Source organism: Maylandia zebra, linkage group LG14 (genome assembly GCF_041146795.1).
Source record: "Maylandia zebra isolate NMK-2024a linkage group LG14, Mzebra_GT3a, whole genome shotgun sequence".
NCBI lineage: Eukaryota > Metazoa > Chordata > Actinopteri > Cichliformes > Cichlidae > Maylandia > Maylandia zebra.
Window position 1 is genome coordinate 35,022,165 of NC_135180.1, and position 25,815 is coordinate 35,047,979.

Below are 25,815 nucleotides of genomic sequence, written 5' to 3' on the forward strand. Positions count from 1 at the left end.
CACTAGTGCTAATACGCCCCTATTCTGTCTTATCTCAGTGGTGTCACTCTTCCTTCACAAACACATGCACACACACTTACACATATGTGCATATTCAACATCTATTTCCCATCTTTGCAGTGGTTTGCAGAAGAAAAAGGGATTTTAGCCATCGTTACATTTATAAGTCCATACACTAAGATGGCCCCTCTATACTCCTGTAGCTCCATTCACCATTCACTATCTATCCATTTACCATCCATCCATAGATTCATCCATCCATCTCTCCACCCATCCATCCATCTCCCAGCCCTCAGACCTCTCCACCCTCTCTCAATTGCTCTCTTTCTGTTTGTGGTCGATGCCGAGCGTGTAGCTCAGTCTCCCTCGGGCCCAAACAGTCAAAAGGACCCCTGGATAAACTCCAACATTCACCTGCCTCCCCCAGCTCTGCCTCCCAGCTCTTCCAATCCCGCAGCCTGCGCTTGGGCTGCTCCACCGGTGTGTTTCCTCCTTCGGATTCCCACTGTGGACCATGTGTGAGTGTCTGCGTGGAATATTCAGAGTCACCTGGACACCTTCCTCCGATGCAGGTCAGGATGAATCAGTTATGTGTTGCTTTACTGCCCAGAGAAACACAAGCTCCCTGGAAATATTTTGCAAACTTTGTATTTGATGCAAAAAATGTATTTTATACTAAATTACATTTGCTCATCATCAAAGGAATGATTCTCTACTGTTTCTGTTAAGCTTTAGGACCATCTCCGGCTGTGAGTAGGTTAAAATAAAAAAGTTACATTTGGAAAAAGAATTGTCCACTTCATTCACTTTAGTTTAAAGAAATATCTGGAGTAAATTATGATAATGAAATTGAGGCTCATTACCATGGATTAACATCCTCTTCCGTGGTTTTACTTTTCTGCTTTTTTATTGTCTTTGTTTATAAGATTTTTTACCACTTTTGGGATGAATTTAGTTCATCTTATCTTGGACCTACCTTGAAGTTCATCAGAACTGGTTTGTGATTAATGAAAATATTGTACTTTGGCTTAAATTTTAAAAATATTGAGGGTTGATTTCAAGTTATAAGCCTCTGCTGCATGCTGTTTGAAACAGGAATCGCTCTTTCTGGATTTTTAGTCGTAAGATGTGGGCTGCATGGTGATTTGGTCTTTGTTCTTGTTCAGTATTTGGTGATACTTTGGCCAAAGCTTGGTCACAAAATTGTTGTTGCCCATTGTAAATCGCTGTAAAAATAACAAAAATGATGTCAGCTTGACAAGCTGATAGTGACTCATTGGCTGTTAGTAGATCTGCCAGGCAGCAAGTCAAAATGTATCCTGTTACATGTAACTCTGTTTCATTCACACTGTATTCTGCACATTATTAGAATCAGCCTTGTTACAAACAATTACGTACGTACTTTCTAGTTAGACTCGCAAGACTGTTTTACATTTTTGGATCTTCACAATCAGCAGATTTTGCTTTACTTGCAAAATTATCCTAATTAGAATAAAAATTTTAGTCAGATGTATTTTTTCTTTTACATAATAACAAATTAGAGGGAAGATAAGCAGAAGAAACTAGTAATAGAATAACAATATCTTTAACCTGATACATTCATATGTGCCAAGATCACAGTAATGTAAGCATTTGATGAATGAAGTCTAACAGTTGTTTGAGATTTTTGTGTCACTTGACAAGTTTTCTTTTGTAATGTAGTTGCCATTTTGTTTGTACACTACTTGCTTTTATCAATTTTCATATGATAAAAGTTGTAAATGATTACATTAATTTTGGGCTATGAAGTACCCACTACCGCTTATACTTTGTGCATTGAACAGCCCCAACCAAGTTTTTGTTTTACCTGTAAACACAGAAGATGAACATTCCAACAAAAACACATTTCTATTTTTTTCTTTTTCTTTCTTCTTTTTTTTTTTTGCAGATCCACCTATTCATAAAATGTCATAAAAACATCCAACAATCAATCTTTGTCAAAATGCAATTCAAAGGCTGCTGAATCCTTCACACCCATCTCTATTAATACCCTCAGGTCAGGTCAGTGCGGTGAAAGGTCATCAGGTCACAAGTTAAGGTGAAGCTGAGGGAAGGAAGTGAGCATTTTGTCACTGATAACATTTTCCAGTTGCTGTTTAGTTTATCTGCTCATGCTGATGAAGTGTGTACATGTAGGAGAGAGAGAACAGCAACAATCTGCTTCCTCTGTGTGTTTCCAAGACATATAATCCAGCATGACGTAAGTCCAGGCAGACTGAGACGATACCCTTCTTCTCATCCAGTTGGGTATCGCATTGAGCACACGTTTGCTCTGTATATGCAAGCCACCTCTTTTCATGCTGTAACCGACTTAATCGATGTCATATCTGTTGTCACTGATGCCTGTTTTGTTCTGTGTGGGGGACTTTCTGCTACTGTCCATGGGACATACCAAGAAAGAGACACGGTGGCAGATATAAATAGAAATAGGCAATAACAATCTTCTAACACATACAGCTACATCTGTCTGAAAGTCCTGCAAAATGTATCTAAAATAAATGTTCTTGTTGTCAGACTGCATCTTCACTCTGAAGGTCAGGTTGGGTTATGTTTATCGTGTCCACCTGGAAGAACATCTAACCTCAAGCAGAAATGTCTGTTGAGAATAGTTTTCACTTGTATTGATATGTTAATGTATTTTTAAACTGTTACTTAAATTTCAAGCCATATCATGTTTTTATGCTCTAATGGCAGCTGAACTGCTAAACAGAACTGTATTTAAGGCAATAAGATGTATAATGTGCATGGATGACTTCCAGCCAATCAGAAACTGGTATTTTCAGCAGCCGCAGCAGGCATAAATTAAAAAGTAATAACCTCTGAGAAGTGGTAGCTATGATATCACCCAGCACCCCACCCCCATGCACGCAGACAGGCTGTTAGACGATGTTTTTACCGTGACACACACTGACACACACACATACCTACACACTGCCTGCTCCAGTTTCCTGGCCCATTTAAGCGCTGACGAGGGCATAACTGTGGGTCTGGTGGGACCTCGTGCCCAGTGCCACACCTCGCCCCGTCTCGCCTCCTCCACCCCCATCCCACTCTAGAAGCACCGCTCCTCACTCCCGTGTTTGCTCTCCTCTATCTGATCCCTCAGTCCAAATAACATAAAATCATATCAGCAGATCGTTGCTGTTTTATGAAAAGCTTCTGCTGAAATTAGGAGAAATATGTGTTTTACTCAGTGATACTTCTGACATAGGACTATGTAATCCTTCAGACCGGGTTACTACAAAGTAAAATACCTACAGATACCTTCCACTTTCTTTCTCTCTCAGCCTTCATCCCGCTATTGTCTGGCCCTGCCCTTGATTCAGGATCCCCGGCCTTCTCTGTATCTAAATCCTGGCTTTGTGTTGGAGCTGAAATGCAACAATGACCATGTTAGCTGACACAGTGTTGGCTGTCTGATCTGCGCTGACAGCAAGCCCCCCCTCAACCCCACCTCTGCTTGGCTTACTGGAAATGCAGATAGCTATTGCTCATCTGCAGGGCTATGGGCTGGTTGGTTGGGTCGGCTCTATGGGGGTTACGTGGTTGGTGTGCAGGTGATGGGTTATAAAGCTCTGGGCTTTGAGTGGAGGTTTAAATGGTCTGCAGGTGTTTTCAGTTGTATTTTGTTTTTTTGGCTAATTAAAAAGATGTCAGCCCAATGCTGTGTGGTCATATCCACAGTCCAGAGCAGAGGTGTGTAGCTGCCCTGCAGGTGTGCAGGGACTGTATTATTCAAGTATCCATGAACTTCATCGGTTCACCAAAACATTTTCGTTTTTAAATTGCTCCACCTGAGCCAAGGCTGAGCATTATGCTCTCAGTGTTTTTGCTTGTCTTTGTGTGTAAGCAGAGAATTGTACAAATCACTAAACTAAATTTCTTGAAACTTGGTGAAGAGGAGGAGCATAGGCAGAGAAAACATAAACTTTGGTTGAAGACACCTTTAGCATTTCCAATTAATAATTCTACTATACAAAGTTCACTAGAGGGTGAGACCCTTTTGTTTACAAGTGAAACTAATTCACCTTCTGGGACAAAAGAAGGCTTGGCAAGAAATGTTTTTGGAGGTGGTACAGCAAGATGCCTGTTTCTACATGTTGTAAATTAAATCCAAAGTTTTCTTCACATACTTTGTTATTGCTGATTATTTGGTATGGACAGTATCCCTCCTTCTCTGCTCCTCGGGTTATTTAGCCATGCAGTTACTGAAAATGAATTCCTTTTTCATGTGAGTAAACCATGAGCATGTCTTTTTACTTTTTTACTTTTCATCTATTCACTACGTGATCCCTTTTCTACGGTGGCCCTGAAGTGCAATGTCTTTGGACTAAACAATATTATATGGTGGCTTTGGCACAGGAAGCGGGTCATATTCTAATTGGAAGGTTGTCAGTTCGATCCCTGGCTGCTCCAGTCTTCATGGGACTGGATGTTGAACCTTGAGTTGCTCCCAATGCATTCATCGGAGTTGCTTACAAATGAATGTGTGTGAATAGGTTAATGAACATGCTGCATAAAGCACTTTGAGTGCAAAAGCGCATATCAGAACCAGTCCATTTAATATATTCACTATGAATGCTTTGGGTAGGAGCACCTTCTCTGGAGAGTTTAGCTGTGATGATCTGCATAATTATCCTACATACCGCTAAGCATTTAGGAGTGGAACCTGCAGCTATGGTTGATGAAGTTGTTTACTTTCCAGGATCAAATTCCTTTTATGCAGCTGAGTTACTTCCACTGGAGTGAGCGCCTCTCCACTTCGTTTCACCTCAGTGAGTGTGAAGTTGTTGGTTGTGTTTTGGTTTGCACGAGTGCCACCTTGGATCTCTTCTGTAAGTGGCAGCTGCCAAGTATGAGTTTGTATACACTAACATGCAAGTTCTCAGATGAGTGGGGATGTCAAGGGAAGGAAATATGGAGTGAATATGAACTTTTTTATATAATACTGTTAATGATTTATTTAGAAAATGTCAGTGTAGATGTAGATGTTTTAATGCTTCTGAAAGGAGAGGAGAAAAACATTCCCAGTGCCACTGCATTAATATTTGGACAACATCCACAGTGTTGAAGATCCTTGAATCCCAAACAGCTCAGTGGGTGTAAAGGAAAAGAGAGTTTAGCAGCAGGTAATCTTTTGGTTTCTAGATGACAGTTGAGAGGACTTTGGCTCGCCAGCTGGCATGTATAAATTCTGCAACCAGCTGGATTACTGCAAATCATCAGTGAATTCAAGGAAGCATACAGAGACATACACAAATACACAGACATACACACACGGCAATGCTCAAATTCAGGCAGGAATACACAGAGACAAGCATATATAAATACACACACAACATCCAGCTCACAACAGCAGCTGCTTCCTTGAAATACATCACACTTTCTCTAAAACAAGATCCAAGGCCTGCTGTTCCTATTTTCAGCCACTTGGGATAAAAATAGCTTCTAGGGAGAAACATCACTCACTGATAAATTCATCCTGATACTTACTGGAAGCAAAGACGAGCTGAGTTTTTATTAGAGCTGTTTTCTTGTTTATATTGGCTCAGCTGAAACACCGAAGCAACCAACAGTTGGCGTCTTGCTGGAAAGAAAATCCACCTTTCAGATGTCACACAGCAGGCGCTTACACAAACTCAATACACTTTTCTTTGGAAACAGTCCCATTTTTCTTGCATATTAAGTCATTATAACTTATTGGAAGATCAATGACTCTGGCATATTTTGCAAGCTCAGCAATGTGCAGTTGGATAGCAGATGAGTAGGAGGAGCGTTTTCAAAGTAAAAAGAGTGACCTTTGAGCTTTTGTTTTATAGCCTGTTGTCTGTGTTTCAGAAATGATATATCATTAACTCAGTATTGTTATAGGCATTATTTACATTCCTCTTTAAAACAAGTAAAGGGGTCTCTCTATAGAAGCTAAGAGTTAAGTCTGCTTATCTCCTTGGCATCATAATTATAAATAATTGGCATCATGTATTCTGCAAGCTTTAACAAGTTCTCATTTTTAGATTTAAGATGATAAAGTTCATCTTTCCAATTGTTCTCATTCACTGTCTTAATAGCTTGCAGCAGGCACTGAGAGACAGAGAAACACTCGCTGCTCCTGCAGTCTACTATGACACAAACTTTGTTATCTTCTTCTCCTCCCTCCTTTATTACTATGGTCGTTCAGCCCCACCTCCAGGTGCCCTAATATGGGGGCATATCTCTACCCTCCAGCCAATCGGGTGGCTGCATGCATCCCTCCTTGAGATGGGGCACTGGCCAGGCCTGAGCTTTCAGTGAGGGGAGCAACAGGCTGGCTGGTGACAAGGGGCAAATGTTTAAAGCAAAGAGAGGGGGAAAAGAGAAAAAAGTACCAACAACAAATTAATGACAGCAGCCGACCAACACGAAGTGAGTGTGAAAGAGTCATAAGAACAAGAGAAGAGGACGAGCCTGAGAGTGAAGCTCTGCTTCTGTTGCTGCTGCTGCTGCTGCTGCAGGTGGAGGGCCTGTCACCTTTGAGGACACGCTGAGGTTGAAAATTAAGGTAGGCTGTGTGGATGTGGTTTAATAAAGTCTGTGCTCATGCAACACTGCAGTCTGTGGATACCAGTCTGTTGCTGTGTAGGAAAATGTGCTAAAAGATGGGGAAGATTTTTGCTGGTTAGAGCAAATATGAAAGCATGTGTTCCTGATACTCTGTGTTATGGAATAGCAGCAGTGTTTTTTTTCCCTTTTTTTTGCTCTGCGTCTGTATAATTTAGCTATAAATCTGCCTGAAAACACATTGTTGTCTTTCTGAAAGGTTGGTTTAACATTTGGCAGCTCAGGAGCTGCTGAGAGCTGGGCAGAATAGTTTATGGAGCTGCCTGCAGACTCCAGTTTGCTGACATTGGAGAGCATAACAATAGTGTGCTGTTTAAATGCAAAGACAGTTTTAGTAAGACAGCTGCTGCTAGTGTTTATTCCAACATGCCAGTTGCTGGTTACAAACACTCGAGTATTCACTGAGGTTTATGGTAACTATTTGCAGCATGACATGTCGTTATGCTCCAAGTTTATAAGGGAGTTTTGTCAAGAGACCCAAGAGAAATAACACTTGAAAATTAATCAGAGCACTTATTTTAACCGTGTATCTGGCAGTGCCATTTGTTCAGCCCACATAACAGAGTGCCCTCATCATAAATAAACCACTCAACATTGTAAGTAGTTTACTGCTCTTTTAAACAACTGTCAGTAAACTACTCATGTCCCAGCAAGGTTTTTTTGTAAAAACACCAAGTGACCAAGCTCCTGGTGTACGCACTAGTACGTCTTTATGCTGCAGAGCACGCAGTCATTTCCAGTAGTCCCTGTCTTAATGTTACACACAGTGACAGCTGCAGTGTGACGGTCACAGGATCTGTTTGGCCCCCAGGTCCAACTTCACCGCTTACCAGCCTGGTATGTACGCTGGCTTAAAGTGGGTACAGAGGTATCACAGCCAAAGCACACCCACTCTGTGATTGAAGATCACAAACAAATAAGTCCCTCTGGATTACATAATGCATGCACTGGACATTTTTAGGCGATAAAAGCTACATCTTTGACAACAACACCAAAATAGACCAGCGAAACCAGAAGGCAGATTCTTCTTTCCAGCAACATTTGCACCAGCGCCCTAAAGGTTAAAGGTTAAAATGGTTTCATTTTTCCACTGGTTTAGGTGAACACATTTACTGTGTGTGGATGTGTGTGTCCACACTGAACTGAGAATAAATGACGTCAGAAATGAAATGATGGATGATGATAGCAGTTTCCTGGCGACAGATTTTGGGTGGTGGTTGCAGTTATGGGTGGGGTCAGTTTTAGACCGGCATTTAAGGGGTCAAGTGGGGTTAAGAGCTGACGGGGTAGTTCATGGGGGAGACCTCATGAGGAAACACCACTTGACGTACATGCAGGGTGAACTTCCTCTGGTGCACGCAGAGAGCTGAGAGGATGTTACAGGAAGGAAGACTCCTGTAAACAAAAGACCTGAAAGTACACTTGTTTTGCTTTGCTTTTCTTTGAGGCTTTATTTTAAACATGGTAAAATAACACAATAAAACATAAGGAAGGAGTGGGGAGAAGCACAAGGTTATTTAATCACACCCCATCTTCAATATTTAGTAACTTTACTTCCTGTTTTTTTCCTTCTCGCTCATAAATCCTTGTTTACATTCTTCTTTCTATAAATTTATTGTATAAGCCCAATAACACACCAAAAAGACGCACAGATAGAAATAGGTATGCATAGATACGCACACTTATAAATACATATACATGCACATGCATCTATATATACATAAAAAAAAATCAAAAATAGAAAATAAGTATAAATAATTGGTGAGACATCCAATCAAAACCTTTCTTTGTTCCTTCCTTCCCTGCAAAAACTACCTCTACTATTTTACGTCTTTTTAAACTGTGTCAGTTTGTTCAAATTATAAGATGCTTATAGTTTGTGTGTTTTATCCTAAGCTAACCTGAGCCGTGACTGTCTTTCACTATGTGAAAATTCAATCGTTTAAAATAAAAACAAACTTCTGTTTATAAGAGGCATTTCCTGTCCAGAGGCTAACGCCTCCGGGTGTGCCTTGTTTTGCCCATCTGATGTCTCAAAGGGGCAGGAAACACACTGGGATCTATCTCTCTCATCTTCAATGGTTTGGACATGATGCTGTTTGCTTGGTGCTTTTATCTAAAGTGGCGCACGGCGGCAACACTTCCGAAATTTGCAGTTGGAAAAGACCCGGTGGGATTCGGGGCCACCCGTGGTTTAGAGGCCACTGAGCTCCACAGTTTCTGTCTTCTTATTCAAACAGGACAGCACATAGTCACCCAATCACAGTGCATTTAAATTTACCTGTTGAAGACCATTTTCCCTTTTGGCTCCAGATTGTTGTAACGAATTACAGGTTTAAGATTCAGGTAATCAGTCTTTTTACAATCAATGTTCAATATCCAACAGGACAAAAAAAAGCTGGAGCATTTCTTGGGTGTTAAAATGCTAAATTGTACATTTTCCATATTGTTACCAGTAGCAAAGTCCACCACTGACGTATTCTGCAGACTTCCAGTGGAAAAGATATTATGTAACATTTAGACAGGCGATAAAATAGCTAAGCTGTAAACTAACCTTTATCTGTAAATTAAAACCAGTGGAGCATCTTTCCTAAAACAATGTCCTTATTAGATTGAATGATGACAAGCCTCATTATAAACACTCCAGTGTGTATTATACTGCAGGTACTAATCCAGAGTCCCTCATAAAAACACAGAGCTGCACATATCCAAGCATCAAAACTCTCTGCACGTACAAGTGCTGATATTTTAGGTGGGAAACTTTTGTTTTGAATGTGGTTGAAGTGACCCTCTCACTATAATTGTCAGGGTCCTGGGTCTCCTGACCCAGCGTTTTAGTTCTTTGTGATTTTTGTATTATTGTACTTGGTGTGAGTTTCTAGTTTCGATCCCTTGCCCTTCATGTTTCTCTATGTCCCCTCTGTTCTGTGTAAGTCTGTGTCTGCATGTTTGAGTTCCCCTCTGTGCCTCTTGGTTCTTAGAGTCCTCTGCCTTATGGTTTATGTCTCTGTGTTTCCTAGTTGCTGTCTCCACTGTGTCAAGTTTGCGTCTCTGTGTGATCCTTCCTGTTTTACTTTGTAGGTCCGTGTCTTATGTGAATGTGTCCTGCTTTGCTTGTCTCATCAGTTCTAATTTCCCCCAGCTGTGCTCTCCTTCTGTGTCTCATTCTCCTCGTTACTTCCCAGTGTATTTAGTCCCTGTGTTTCTCTGAGTCAGTGTTGCGTTGTACCCTCAACAAGCTGTGTGTGTTTTGCCTCTGTGTTACCAGTGTTTTGTTTCCAGCTCTAGCTCCAGTTCAGTATTTCTGCTTCAGTGTTTTAGTCCACCAGCGTTTTTGTTGTCCTTTGGCGAGTTTAGTTTAGTAAGAGGTTTTCCCAGCAATAAAGCTGCGCTTTAAGTTGAACTTCTGTGTCTGAGTCCTGCATTTTGGATCCACCACTCCTGCTTGCCTGCCTGCCACACAGCCAACCATGACAATAATCTGTTTAATACTGTTCACTGTTCACTGTTTGTTGCCAATATGTGTTTCTGGGACAGTGCTTCACTGGCTTGCGTGCAAGTTGAAATAAAATCAACGCAGTGTGGGCTTGCATGATATAGCGCTAATGTATGAGCGTCACATCACTCCCCTTTGTCTGTTTGTTGCATCACTTCTAAATTGTCATATTTTGAATTTCTGATATATTCCATTTTCACATACCATTTGTTTCAAAATGAGGAATTTACGGTGTATGCAGATGACATTCAGTATAAGCATCATAGAATAGAATAGAATTCAACTTTATTGTCATTGCACATGCACAGGTACAGGGCAACGAAATGCAGTTTGCATCCATCCAGAAGTGCTTTAGTGATATAGATATATTACAATATATATTAGCAATAGTATAGATATGTAAGTATACTACAGAAATGGGTCTATTATGGTATGTTATAATGTACACGGTATGAAGTATGTTGTGAATATTCTATAACTAAGTATGTAAAGGCTGTAGTGAGTACAAGCCATGTACAGGCTATGAACAGGATATAAATATGAAAAACTATACAGAATATGAAATAAATAACTTTACAGAAATCTGAGATATACAGCTATACAGAAATGGGAACTATGCAAGTTGTAAACAGTTGTAGGATTAAAGATTATTGAATGTACAGAATGATTATTTACACAGAGCTATACAGTAGTGCAGTTAAGGTAAGTGAGGGTGTAGATAGTTTCTACAGAGGCTATATAAAGTGCTAGTGGTTGTGAGTGGTGGTTCAGTCCATGTTATTATTGTGTTTGAGGGTACAGTTGTCCATTGTGGGTGTGTGTATGTTCAGTCCATGAGTTTAACGTGGGTCAGATGTCAGGAGGCAGAGTTCAGGAGTCTGACAGCTGTGGGGAAGAAGCTGTTCCGGTACCTGGTGGTCTTAGTCCGGAGGCTCCTGTGGCGCCTCCCAGAGGGCAGGAGGGTGAAGAGTCCATGTGATGGGTGACTGGGGTCTCTGATGATTTTCCCAGCCCTTTTCAGACACCGCTTCCTGTAGATGTCTTTTATGGCAGGAAGTGGTGCTCCGGCGATGCGCTGGGCAGTTTTCACGACCCTCTGCAACGCCTTCCGGTCCGAGGCAGAGCAGTTCCCGTACCAGACTGTTATACAGTTGGTCAGGATGCTCTCGATGGTGCAACGATAGAAGTTCACCAGGATGTCTGAGGACAGGTGGTTCTTCCTCAGGGTCCTCAAGAAGAAGAGGCGCTGGTGAGCCTTCTTGACCAGCTTGGAGCAGTTGGTCGTCCAGGTGAGATCCTCGGAGATGTGGACTCCCAGGAACTTGAAGCTGCTCACACGCTCCACAGCCGTCCCCTTAATGTGGATGGGTGGATGTGGGTCAGCATTCCTCCTGTAGTCCACGATGAGCTCCTTGGTCTTCTCGGTGTTAAGCAGCAGGTTGTTTGTGTCGCACCACTCAGCCAGACGATCCACCTCCTCCCTGTAGGCGGCCTCATCGTTGTCACTGATGAGGCCAATCACCGTGGTGTCATCTGCAAACTTAATGATGGTGTTGGAACCATCAGCAGGTCTGCAGTCGTGGGTGAAGAGGGAGTAGAGGAAAGGGCTCATCACACAGCCTTGTGGTACACCGGTGTTCATTGTGATGGTAGATGAGCAGTGGTTATCCAGCCGGACATGTTGGGGGCGGTTGGTCAGGAAGTCCAGTAACCATTTGCAGATGAGGGAGCTGATGCCCAGGTCTGTCAGTTTCCTGATGAGTTGTGAGGGGTGGATTGTGTTGAATGCTGAACTGAAGTCTATAAACAGCATTCTGGCGTAGGTGTTGTTGTTGTCCAGGTGTGAGAGGACAGAGTGCAGTGCGATGGAGACTGCATCCTCTGTGCTCCTGTTCTGGCGGTATGCGAATTGGTGGGGGTCCAGGGTGGGGGGGAGACAGGATTTGAAGTGTGCTAGGACCAGCTGCTCTAAGCACTTAGTGATGATGGGGGTGAGTGCTACTGGGCGGTAGTCATTGAGGCAAGATGGGTTGGAGTTTTTGGGTATCGGGACGATGGAGGTGGATTTGAAGCAGGCCGGTACCACAGCGTGGGCCAAGGACAGATTGAATATGTCTGTGAGCACTCCTGCAAGCTCCCCAGAACACGCTCTGAGAACACGCCCGGGGATGCCATCTGGACCTGCAGCCTTGTGGACATTGATCCTGCTCAGCACCGCTCCTACATCGGTGGGGGAGAGAGTCAGAGGTTGGTGGTCTGGCGTCATGTCTGCTTTGGTTGTGGTTGTGGGGTTCCCTCGCTCAACACGAGCATAAAAGTTGTTGAGCTCGTTGAGGAAGGAGACATCAGAGGATGCGGGGGAGGGTTTGGTGGTCCTGTAGTCTGTAATGGTCTGGAGTCCTTGCCATAGATGAAGGGAGTTAGATATTATGGGAAAAAAGATATATGAAAAACATTGTATGTAACACACCCTGAACAAAAAGTATGGCATTTGTTTTAAATTATTGTTAAACATGTCAGGGAGAACTTGTACTCTTTGCTAATACTTAATTACTCACTTACATCATGCATTTCTTCTGATTTTCCACCTGCAGCTCCAACATACCAGTAGAGTCAACTCGGTATTAGAGTCCAGTACATAAGTCATGATACAGGCAAACGGAAGGTTTGTTATCACTCCCCAAGACAAACATCCATTTCCCTAAAAACAATCGAATGAAGATTATTTCCATCTGCAGTAATTTACATTTGGCACCATGGTGCTGTTCTGGGACATCTCAGATTCTTCGTTCACATGTGCAGAAAAATAGTGAGGACAAAATAAAGCAAACATCAGTGGCATCAGACACGAAGGAGCTGTATCAGAGGTGGGTTGCAAAGTGGCTTGTAGATTCAGAGCAAACGCTATGACATGAGACAAAACAGTGTTTTGTTTTCTTTCTGTTCATTCGTGTGGACGGTAATGTTCTAGTGAATGTTTTTCTACATGTCCATTAGCAGGTTGGCATTTCCAGTGGTGACAAGAACAATTTTTTAAAGCACATACAGTGGTCCCTCGTTTACCACAGGAGTTAGGCTCTAAAAATAATAAAATACTAGGTGAATTATTATAGATGCTTTAAGGCTGTAAAACCCCTCACTACACTTTCTCAGACAGGCATGAACATTTTCACACTTTTCTCTCTTGTTTGAACACTCTCAAAGTTCAAACCTTTGTAGAAAAATAAGTCCAGTATTATAGAATGAAACCAAAGATCAAACCCTGGTTTCAGGTTCAGAACCTGGGAATAGAGCAGCTGCGAGAGAATTCAACATCAATGAATCAATGGTACAGAAGTAAAAGAAGCAAGAAGAATGAGTTAAGTAAAGTTTGAATTATCTGACTGTTTTGTTTCGCTTAATGCGCCTTATAATCTGTTGTGCCTTATGGTTATTAAACATTTGAAAGAAATTGCCCACCCCTGGTCTAAACAATCTCAGTCCACGAGGGCCGGTGTCCCTGCAGGTTTTAGATCTCACCTTGGGTCAACACACCTGAATCACATAATTAGTTCGTTACCAGGCCTCTGGAGAACTTCAGGACATGTTGAGGAGCTAATTTAGCCATTTAAATCAGCTGTGTTGGTTCGAGGACACATCTAAAACCTGCAGGGACACCGGCCCTCGTGGACTGAGATTGCCCACCCCTGGTTTAGACTAAGTAGATCCACTTCAACTTCATACATCAGGTCTGTGAACAGACTGTGTCAGAACAAACCAGTGATGCTGAATCACAGATTTCATTGTTTTCCTTTTTTTAAGAGCTGATGTTTTTTGAAGTATTTACAGTCAGTCTGGGGACTGGAATAGAAACAGCTTCCTTCCTTTGCTCTCTGTCCTAAATTTAGACCCAGTAAGTTTTGTGTTATCTGCTCAGTCTCCCACCAATTGTAAAAAAGTGTGGCGGTATGGCGGTATTTCCTCTGTGTGTGAACTCTTGCGTAAGTGTGTGAGGAGAAAAAATATTTTTATCTAGAGTATATGTGACCTGTGCTGATAATACTCCTCTCTAGAAATAAATCACAAACACATCCTCAGCTGTTTGTCAGGCGCTATGTAATGTGTTACGTCAAAGACATGTTATCAACTTTTTAAAGGGCAGACTTGTTTTCTTTGCGTTGACACCTGATGCTCAAGTCCAGCCGTCATTGAGCCAACTATAACATCATTAACTTGTCCATCTTTAATAGGCTTAAAGCAGCCGCTGAACAGGATTAGAGCAGCAGGGTCAGTTTCATGAGGCTTCGTCTTTAAGGCACTGCGGGACAACAAAAACGATTCAGCTGACATCACATCATCACAATTCATGATGGATGTCCAAACTAGTGCGAGGAATCACAGCTATCAGTCACACACTGACAGCAGACAAGCGATACTGGTTGTTCAGACAAGTGCCTTCTTGCAGCTGTAATTTGTTAAAGTGATAGAAAAAGAAATCAATGGGTTGTGAGGACAAAATGTCTAATTCAACCGCGTTTACCTGTGGTGTAAAGTGGTACATGGGTATGTGTTGAGTCGTGGTAACCTGGGGAGCTGAACTGGAGCTCAGTTCTGCATAACTCAAAACAGATATGGTGTCCCATGAATGCCCATTTATCCATTTTCTTAACTGGGTATCCAGTTCAGTGTCACGGGGTAGCTTGGAGGCTATCCCATATGTCTTTGGATGCTGATACTAAGGCTCCTACCAGCTAAACACTCTGCCCATGTACATGATTGAAAAAAATAACCATTTAAAATGCGTAAAGTAAGGTCTTGTATGAATTGGTGTGAATGGGTTAATACTGTTCCTAGTGTTGGACAGCAGTCCCCAACCTTTTTTGCGCTACGGACCGGTTTATGTCCGACAATATTTTCACGGACCAGCCTTTAAGGTGTCGCGGATAAATACAACAAAATAAAACCAGTACTGGTACCCAAAAAAAGAAGATTTATTCATAAAATACACAAGAAAGACCCAGGGAAATCCCAGGGACATCATAGAACACCCATTAAATCCTAGTCCATCTAACTAAGCCTTGGAAGTAAATGCTAAAGATGCTTATGTGGTATTTTAGGAATCTTCCGGGAAGTTTTTGATTTTGGGCAAAACCTTTCTAAAAGCCAGTCGTTTATTTTAGCCAGTCTTTGCTTCAGAAACAGGCGTGAACCTCTCCCACACATGTCAGTGGAGCAGTGTGACTGGTTGATGTGTGGTCCGTGTTAAGCGTTAAGAGTGGAACAACCATCTTTGCAGTTGCAGAATTCTCCCACAGATTTCTACTAAGGACTTTTTTAAGTTTAATGTCTCCCACTCCCATAATATCCCAACTTTGTTCATTTAATGTTCTGGAAAAAATGTAGGTGCAGAAAGTCTAATCCTTAAATATTAAAAAAAGCTGGAGGGTTTTAAAATATGTGAAAATCAGGCAGCAGGGTGTCAGAGAGCTCAGCATCACTGACGTCCAAATGTTTACATGTACCATGGCTAATATGGAAAGCAGTTCTTTTCTCTATCACTGGAGTTCACAGACCATTAAACACATTTGTTTAAAAGATTTGTCCACCAAATCACTCACTTCCGTACTGTGTAGACTCCGAAGCCAGAAAAGCTGTGACGAACAAGACTAACTCCTTGCTCTCCTTGCAGCTCACTGACAGTTAAACTGAAAGAATGGATCATCTCAGGAGGTGATTGGGGTCAATATATTTTACTGAAATGATTACTTCACAAACAACACAATACCACTGCATTTTAAGGGACATGAGAATTTGTTGCTTCTTTAATGCAAACACTAGAAAAATAGAAAAATAGTTCCGGTATCTTTCTCTGAGAGGACATCTCTCTTATTGGTGTGAATACTTGATCATATTGGTGCAACAGGTAAAGACGAACCAAGTAACGCTCTCCATTCAGGAAAGGCTGCATCCATCCCTCAGAGTTTTTACTGCGCACTGACCTACAGCGACATAGAAATGTTGCAGAGCTGTAGTTAGCATATAAATCCACTTAATCCCAGCATACTTTGATAAACACTGCATAACGATTTACATGTGAAACTGGCAAAGAAGCTTTTTGCTCAAACTTAGCAGTGAAGCTGTGAAGTACTGTCAGGCCCCGTTTAAGTTTTTTTCCACTCTGACTTCATAAATAAACCCACCCACACCATCAAATCTACTTTAGACAACTTAATCCAGCTCCTGTTTGGCAAAATGCAGTGGCTGACAGCAGCAACGCACTCTTTGGCTTTCAAGTTTTTCCTCAGATTCAGGGCCCATCGTAAGAACAGTCAGGCACCAAGGAATAAGACTATTAAATACATATTACTGTATCTGTCTTGGACATGTTGCTTAGAAATTATACGACTGTACACGTTTCGGCTTAATTGTAGCCTCCTGGATATTTTGTACATACACAAGTACATCTCTCAGCTGGCTTGGGAAGATCTTTGTTTCCCTCCAGACGAGCTTTACAAGCTGATCAGGGAGAGGGAGGTCTTGGGGTCTTTCTTTAGAGTGCTAGCTCCACCACCCAGACCCGGATGTGTGGTGGAGGCAGAATGGGAGTAAATGTATGGATGGACAATAGTTTTTCAGGTTTAATTTAAGGAAGTATTTCCTGTTCATTTTGTTTTCACTCACTTCAGAAACTTTAAACATTCACTTCATACCTCAGGCCATCTGCGCTAAAGGTCAGGGACTCGAAATTTTAAATAAACTGCCTGAAAATTCACCAGAATACAGAAAACACCAGACCACCTGCATAATGTGCATCTCCAAATTCAAAGCTGTGGCCATGATTACATTTACATGTTGTTTTTAAAAAAATGCATTACAGTTTCATTATGCTCTCTGTGTGTTGTCTTCACTTCAGTGGCCGTGAAATCAACAGTGTAGAGAGGAGATGAGTGTGAAGGAGAACCGTACACACATGCTTAGTCTTAACCAGGAGAGTTATCCCTGAATGGCTTCCAGCTGCTGTTATAATGTTGAACATTTCCCGCTGGCCCGAGGGTTGTTCTGGCCTGTAGTTTTCAATTTCAAGAAATGATTGTACCTGAAGTTTTAGAACGCTTCAGTATGTTTGATGGTTTGCTTGTTAATGCAATCATTAATATTTCCACCTCATCTGTGTAGGCAGATTGGTTTGTGTGACTGGTCTGTGTGCTGAGCCTCGTATATTTGTGTGAGCTACAGCAAACACACTGATCCGCTTTAACCTTTTCCTCTCATAGTTTTAAGTAGAAATGTAGAAGTCTTCTGGGAACCCAAAAAAGGGTAACAGAGGGTTAGACTGCAAAACCGGCAGTCTGGTAGTTTACAGGAACACAGTGGTCTGGAGATGAGTCAAATTCCCAGCCTGGGCTGTTGTTTCAGTCCATACCCTGTGATATGAAAAATGAAAGTTTTTCTGCCTTGAGGAAAAATAAAAGAGTGGATCCTGTGATGCAGCAGAATAGTTATTTACACGAACGAGCAGTAAGTATGGTTGCAATACTTGCAGTTATAACTAAACTAATACAGTTACAATACTACAAAGCTGCTTTACTCGTGCACACCCTGGCCTGTTTTATGTAAATATTACTTTACATGCTTTGTAGAACACTGTTAAAAGAGGCTACTTTTAACATTTTTATGAGTGCCACAAATTTTCAAAGTCCTAATCAAGGAAGTTTTCTCCCAAAGAAAACAGGTCTTCTAAACTGCCCCAGATAGCTTTTTTTTTTTTTTTTTGCAGTCCACATTTTTCTTGATTTATCTGCACCACTATGTACCAATTTTACATAATATCCGCCTAGCGGGTATCATGCAAAGTAGTTTGGCACTCCCTCAAAAATGAATGAACAGCTGCCATGCAGTCTCCCTCTGCAGTGCTGCTTTTGCCAACTGTTATCTTTCTCAGGGACAACCAAAGCATAGAGATGCTGTTATTGGCTGTGACATTGGACACACGAGTCTTCATGCACTCCCAACCCCTGAGAGGGTGAACATCCAGCATCTTATTGTTATTTTTGATTGCAGTGTCCCCTTTAACATTGCAGTGCAAATTGAACAACTTGTGTGGTTAGCTTTAAATATATTCCCACTGGCCATAGTTGCATTAAAATTGAAAGGATGAGGGTCAGTCAACATTTTGGGAATCAGTTTGAAACCAGTAAACAGCCATACTCTGTTAGTTGTTTGTTAGTTCCTGTGTTTTCAGGTCACGTTTTTGTGTTATTTACCGCAAATTATACTCTGCTGGCTTTCTGAACACTTCCTGATGGTATGTAAAGGATCCTTTTGCTCACCCTCCAGGTCCTCAGCATGTTTCATGAAACTCTGCTCGGTAATTTCCTTGTAATTCTGCTGATATTGCTCCAACTAGACTCACATTGGCAGAAAAACTAATAATCAGAAAGTAATTTGTGTGAATTACTATGAAAAATATGAAAATAAAACTGCATCGTGTAACGCCTTCCTGAACGAGTTGGTTCTGGTTCTTATACATAGGGGATACATAGCTGAGCTCCAGGGTGTCGTCACCCGAAAGCTGGCATCAAGGCGACTGCATAAATCGAGTGTTATGTCTCTATTTTACCTGGTTGTTTACTAATCAGAGCAGCAGCAAAGAGGCAATCAAGCAGTAATGTAGTCAGGTATGAGGAATGATACTTTTCTAACATCCACTTTTCATTGAAGGAAGTTTTAAACTGTGGGTAAAAATACCTCCCACTTCACTACTTTACACCTACACATGCTGGGGTGTCTGTGGGGCAGTCGTGAGGCGTGTGGGGGCCTGCAGATGTGAGTCTGATCTATAATAAGACCACTCTGTGAGGCATTTCAAATCTTCTCCTCCTCCTCCACTGCCATGCCTCCATTCCTTAGCTCCATCCAGGGAGTGCCACCTCCTCCACCTGTTGCTGTCCATCTGCAGCACGGAGCTGCAGTTTAAAGCTGCTGTAGGTGAAAACCTACAGCAGCTTAACAATCCCCAGTCATCTGCATGTTTACACTTTCACTGTAATATTCTCACCTGAAAATGTTTCTTCACTTTTCTAATTTCACAGATCAGGAAATGTAAACATGTGTTTTAAGTGTCTTTTATTTTTATTTTGTTTATTACAGTTTCAATAATTGAACAGATTTCTATATAGTTTGTATATACATTTAAAAATTACATCACTCGCTGGAAATTTCTGTCACCGTTATGCCTACTTTAGTTTAATAAAACATTTCAGTAACAACTGCTCATTTAGACTCTGACGCCACTTATGGGCCATTAGTTCAGCAGTGCAGTGGGTACACCTGCTATTGCCGCTGCACTTGATAAATAGTCCCTCTCAGTAGCACAAAAACAAGTCAGAAAGGGTTAGAATATCCTAAATAAAAATATTCTATTTCTAAAGATCATATTTTGTCTTTAGTCTGTGTCTGATTTTAAGTTTAAACTATATTCAAATGCACGTGAAAACACCAGAGAGTGAAAACATCTTATTCCAGAGCTCAGTGTCTAAAAGTAGATCATTATTCTTTAGATAATTGTCTTAAAACCTTGAAGAATAAACATGTGTGAGGGTGAGGTCTCTGTCTCTACTAGAGCACCATTCAGTGAATTAGCAGGTACTCTGGGATGGTTCTGATGTCTCCGCGGATCTTTTAAAAGCATCGGTCTCTTCAAAATGTTGTTCTGTTCCATTAATTCGTGTCCCTGCTCCTCCGTGACTGATACACTGACGGCTGGGATGCAGCGAATGTATGTTATGTGTTCCTGTGACCCGCTAGACACCAGATACCCCCTACCCACCCAAACAGGCACGGCATCCACGCTGACACCACACGCCCAAACACACGCACTCAAATTCACACACACACGCACATAGCTGAGCTGAGGCACCGAAAAGTAACCACATGATTGCAGAGAAACAGAGGTGATTCCTGCAGACTTGTGCTGTTGTTGGCAAGTCCATGAATTCAAGAACGTTCTTAAAAATATTTCCAACAAACCAAACTTTGTCCAGCAGATGCACTGTGCACAGGGGCAAAATATTAGCCCACTTCCTGATTTCTTCGTTTATTTGTTTCTTCCATATTTGTCTCACTTAAATGTTTCAGATCATCAAAGTAATCTTAACATGAGTGAATACAGTGTGGGAACAAAAACTAATCAAACCTACCTGACCCTCCTTCAATCATTAATTGACTCTGATTAGCAACAGCTTTTGCAAAGCTGAGACAAATTTCTCTAGCCACGCTTAAAGAGAACATGTCTGACAAACCAAAGGAGTCTAAAAGATCTCAAAAAGCAACACATCGTGCCGTGATCTAAAGAAACTCAGAGTTACAAAACCATTTCTAAGGCGAACCATAGTGAGAGGTTTCATCCACAACTTGGAACAGCGGTGAACTTTCCTAGGAGTGGCTGGCCTACCAAAATTTCAAAAATAGTGCATTGACAAGTCAGCCCAGAATAACTTGTAAAGAACTGCAGGCCTTACATGCTCCAGTTAAGGTCACAGTTCATGATTCAGCAATAAGAAAAAGACTTGGCAAAAATGGCATCCATGAGAGAGTTCAGAGGAGAAGATCATTGCTACCAAAAAGAACAAAGGCACATCTCACATTTGTTAAAAGGACTCTGTAGACTAATGGGACAAAAGTTGAACTATTTAGAAGATTTAATTCCTGTTTTATCTGGTGTAAAACTAACAAAGTATCTCAAAAAGAGATCATCACACCAACAGTCAAACTTGTGGGCGCCAGTGATGTTCTGGAAGTGCTTTGCTGCTTCATGACCTGGACCATATGTCATAATTGATGGAACCATAAAATCTGCTCTGTACCAGAAAATCCGGAAGGAAAATGTTCGGGCATCAGTTTGTGCTGTGAAGCTCAAGAGCACTTGGATTATACAGCAGGACAATGATCCAAAACATGCCAAGATCGTTTTGAAAGTCTGGATTTATCCAATTGAACAGCTTTGGCATGACTTTAAACAGAGTGTTCATGCTGAAAAACCTTCCAATATTGCAAATGCCTGATTGCACTTCTTGCCGCCAAGGGTGGTACTTTAGGCACTTTTTCACATAGGGTCAGCCAAGTTACACTGGATAAACAGAAAGGTTCAGGATGCACAGGGTTAAAACAAGCAGTGGAAGTATTCTTGCCTTGATCAATCCTCATTTTAAACACGCACAAACCTAAACCTGTATTTTACTATTTGACCTACAAACAGCTTGATTTGTCATGCTTGTATCTGCACTGCAGTCTCTAGGACATCACCTTTGTTTAATGAAGTTCATTTGTGCCATGTGAACAGTTTATATAACTCAAAAACCAAGAAACGCTGCACTCTCATAGGCTAGAAGCTTGCAGTGTCACATGAAAAAAATGCCCTGCTTTATCATCCATTTTAACTCTTGTGGTGAGTAGAGTCAGACAGTGCACCTGTAAGAAGGTCAGTTCTTTCCTACCATTATTCCAAACTTTGCATATTGCCACTGCGGTAGTATAATTTTATCAGCCTTCAGGGAGCATAGTGGTGTGCATCACCTCGGAGCAGCTGCTGACATGAAAAGTTACCAAAATAAACAATTTTGGCATTTTAGTATTTCTACAGAATATTTATAAGACACTAGTTTAGGCTTGTTGGGACCACTGGTTTCCTAAAGGTGTGAATGGACAGTTTGTGCAGATGGCTGGGCTCGGGCAATCAGTGCAGAGCAATAACTGAGACTATGGAAAGAATGTAAACCCTTCCAGAAGCTTCAGACTGACAGCTGTGTCACTATATCAGAGCCTCTAACTCCATATACTTAAACCTGACATGAATACCAGATGTTCATTTTCTCAAGAGCACTACCGGGGCTAATTTACTGTTACATGATGCTGTTATATTTCGATGGCATGTGAATAGTGAGTGGTGTCCTGCTGTCTCAAAGAAAGTGCTTTATGTCACCAAATGTCCACTGAAACAACAATTACTAGGCGTTTTTTGTTCTAGTTTTATTCTGCTCTTTTTGCTGGGCAAATTTTCCCAAGCATCCACCCTTTCATTGCTTTTGATTTATACATGAAAATGAACTCACCTCTGAACCATCTTCATTTTTTTTCTAACGAAACTTGAGGTAATTGCACAATTGCATTCTTCCTTGTTTATCGTCTTTCAAATGCAGGAAAATTGGCTGAATAAATTCAGGAAATGTCCTTCCACTCTCATTCTTTATGCCGCTCAACAAATCACTAACATGCTCCGTATCTAAAGATAATACCAAAGACATTCTGTTCATCACTGATTGATAATCAATGAATTAACAAATTAACAAGGAGTTGTTTTCTTTTAATGTTTTAGACAGAGACCAAGAGGACAGCCATGTTTTCAACCAGACCAGAGATCCAGCCGTAAGTACACAGCCTTCTTCCTGCTCATGCAAACACACCCATAAGTCATGTTACAGGTGTTACAGAGAAAATGTTTGATACGAACAGTACCAAGAGTTACCTGCATGAATGAAATTTGGAATTTACTCTAAATAAGGTGTATGTACAAACTGAGCTGTCACTTTAAAATGTGCAGATCTGCACATAAACAACCAAACAAAAGCTAAACTATCTTGGTGCACGCAGAAATTATCATGTTTAGGTTTTAAAAGTGCACATGCATCCTTCATTTAGAGACAGAAATGGCAACTAATTCATGATATCTATGTGCACGAAAGGGTCCCTGGTGTCAAAAAGGTTTAAAAACCTGTACCAGACTTTCTTTAGATCTTGGCATAAATTCATGAATTCTTAAAAATACAGAGCTGAGATGCAAGAGATTTAAACAGATCATTCCCTAATCAGTGGCAAATAATCTCATACACAAAGGTTATTGTGATTTTAAAGTTATATAGATTTTTAGGCATGATAAATATAAGGAATATTCACTTCTCCATTAGACAGTTTTGGGTTGTTGTTTTTTTTTTTTTTTTATACCCTTTTCTTGTTTTCTGTCCACAATGTCGATGATCATGTGAAACACGGCCACCAGAAACTCAAACATTAAGTAAAAATAATAATAATTCAGACTCCACCAAATGCTCAGTTTCATGCATTTTTTTCTGCTTTTGGATTTGTATGATGTCATAGTGAAGGCATGTGGTCATATCAGGCAAACAGCTGTGGCTGTCACCACAGATGTCCCGCCCACCTGCCATTTAAACCCTCTGTTTACAAGAAGCAGCAAATCAGAAGAAAGCTGACCTTAAAAAGGAAACCAAGGAATCAGTCTTAAATAAATAATGGTGATTTTGCACAAAAAATCATGCAATGTGACTTTTTGTCCAACAACAAAAATCCGATACTGGAAATGAGCTGAACAGGTCGCCTTTAGATTACAACATAAAAAACAAAAATAGTATATTACTGTTTAATTAAGTAACTGCAGTGTTTGACCAAGAATCAACTGTTTGCTTATCCCAATACACAAAGAAAAAAGTTGAGCAATTTCCATTTGACTGTATATAATAATAATAATAATAATAATAATAATAATAATGATTCTGAAAAACATGCAGCATTTCAGCTCTAAGTACCCAGGGGACACTTTCAGTCAGTGGAGCGATTCTTTTATGCGACTGCTGTTTAACTGAAACGAGCGTCGACAGACGTGACTGTTTGTCATGTTGCACAGCCGTGTATTTTACTGTGGCTGTTCATTTGCTCTAATCAAATCTATTTTAAATGTAGTGCATTATTGCACTTTATGAAGCGAGCTGCACATTATCTCTAGTGGCGTAGCACCTCATAAACAGAGCACTAAGTCATTACAGCTTTAAGTTTTATGCCTGCTGACTGCTGTGTTTCTGTGAGAGGAAATGCGTGTATTTATATATCTTTGAACAAGCAGCTTGCGGGGTGAGCACTAAAGACATGAGCATGGTAAGACAGCTTTCAGGAATATTACATTTGGTAAGCAAAATGGTTTCAAACTGAATTCTTCTAATGGGAACAATTATAAGATCTATTATCACAGGCATTCAGCTTTCACTGTGTGCTGGGAATTTATAGTTTGTGTCAGAGGTTACACTGTCAAAGTGTTGGAACATAATGTTTTGACAAGATCATCTGTGCAAGAGTTCATGTCACAAGCAGAGGAAGGAGATATAGGAGGGTTGGACATGGTGTGCTTCCTCTAGAAAAGGGGGCGAGAGGTAAATGCCCCTATTTTTAACTTTGACTTAGTCTAAAATTAGTCTTGGGGAGAAACACCGTTTCAGTCCAAGAAAAAATATTCTTTGCAAATTAGAGGCAGCAGCAGAATAACAACAATATGTCGTGGTGGATTTAATCAGAAAAAAATGAAATTATAAAGTAGATCACAAAGAGTTTATTTCATAATTCAATTTATAGTGGTTAACAGTCACCTGAAAGAAAATACCTTCATCTTTTCTTGCAGCTGTCTCTGAAAAACCTGCTTCAATAGGAGAACACAGCCAATGCAAACAACAGGATCACCAGTCATCTGGGGGACATTAAAAATGTAGCTGCTTCAGAAAAAAAATTTCACAATGCTTCTGTATTTTGCAAATACTGTTTGCAATAAAACCTGCATCACTTTTTAATACTGTGATTTTCATCCTGATACTGGATGGTACTGAAGCATGACTAGCACACAGAGTCAGAAACGTAACAAGACTACAGCTTGTACTGTAAATCTTATTTTACTCATGCAGAGGACGTTTGCTGAGCTGGACATGCACACTGTAGCTTACATTTTTCACATCTGGGAGATTCCCAGTACAGTTTTCCTCTGTTAAACAGCTTCACTGGAGCAGCAGAGAAAGAAATGTCAATATGTGTTAAAATTTAAAACATACGTCTCCCTGTTCTTAAGATTTTTCCCACAGCTTCCACTGCAGAGCTGTTCACAGGCCCAAAATAATCTTATTAATTGAGTTAAAGGGTAAAACCACCAGAAACTGCTGCCTCACGCGCTCAAACATCTCACTTTCTGTTGTCTGGGCAGGTAAAAGATAAGAGGCGGTCACCCCCGTCTTCCAGATCCCCCTCCGCCCCCCAGCGCAACCCTCACCACAGCGGCTCCACAGAGGAACAGGAGAGCCCTGAGAGAGTGGTGAGACACAGAAAATGACCTGCAATGATAGGATGCACATGAAGGTTTCATGCATAAACTGAGTTTTACTGCCATGCATCCATGTGTCAGAATAAAGGTGTTTACAAATCTAATTGTCAATAAAGAAAAAAAAAAGCTTGTCTGAAAAGCAACAGCGCTGACAAATCATCTTTTTCATCCATTTTTCATAAAAGGTAAAAACATTGGGTCATTTTAACCTCCTAGGACCTGGCGTCCACATATGTGGACATCACATTTTGGGTTATTTAGACCAAAATACTCAATTTTGCTCTACAAGGGCCTGATATCCACTTATGAGGACTTTATGCTGCTACTGTTCTATCGAAATTTTAAACGAATATCCTCATAAGTGGCTCTCATTTTTCTCAGAAACAAAAATTGGGTAAAAAAAATTTTTTAGTAATTCTTTGTTTTTACATTCATCAGGTCCCAATCAGCCCAAATATCAAAGAGAAATTAAAAATGCATGCTGTGGAAGAGTTCGGGTCTTAGGAGGTTAAAGTGTATCTGAAAAGACTTTTAGGTAATCCATCTTATTGTGATC

General features: G+C 40.9%; 1 protein-coding gene across 3 annotated transcripts in view; it reads left to right on the forward strand.

The window, feature by feature from the left end:
- Positions 1–407: 407 nt before the first annotated feature.
- prx (periaxin) overlaps positions 408–25,815 on the forward strand; it is a 56,634-nt gene continuing 31,226 nt past the window's right edge. For all 3 annotated transcript variants that reach the window (XM_076873426.1, XM_076873428.1, XM_076873427.1), the window contains exons 1-3: positions 408–572; positions 22,485–22,534; positions 25,143–25,250. In XM_076873426.1, coding sequence (XP_076729541.1) covers positions 515–572; positions 22,485–22,534; positions 25,143–25,250 — 216 coding nt within the window. In that variant the 5' untranslated portion in view covers positions 408–514. The remainder of the gene's footprint in view (positions 573–22,484; positions 22,535–25,142; positions 25,251–25,815) is intronic.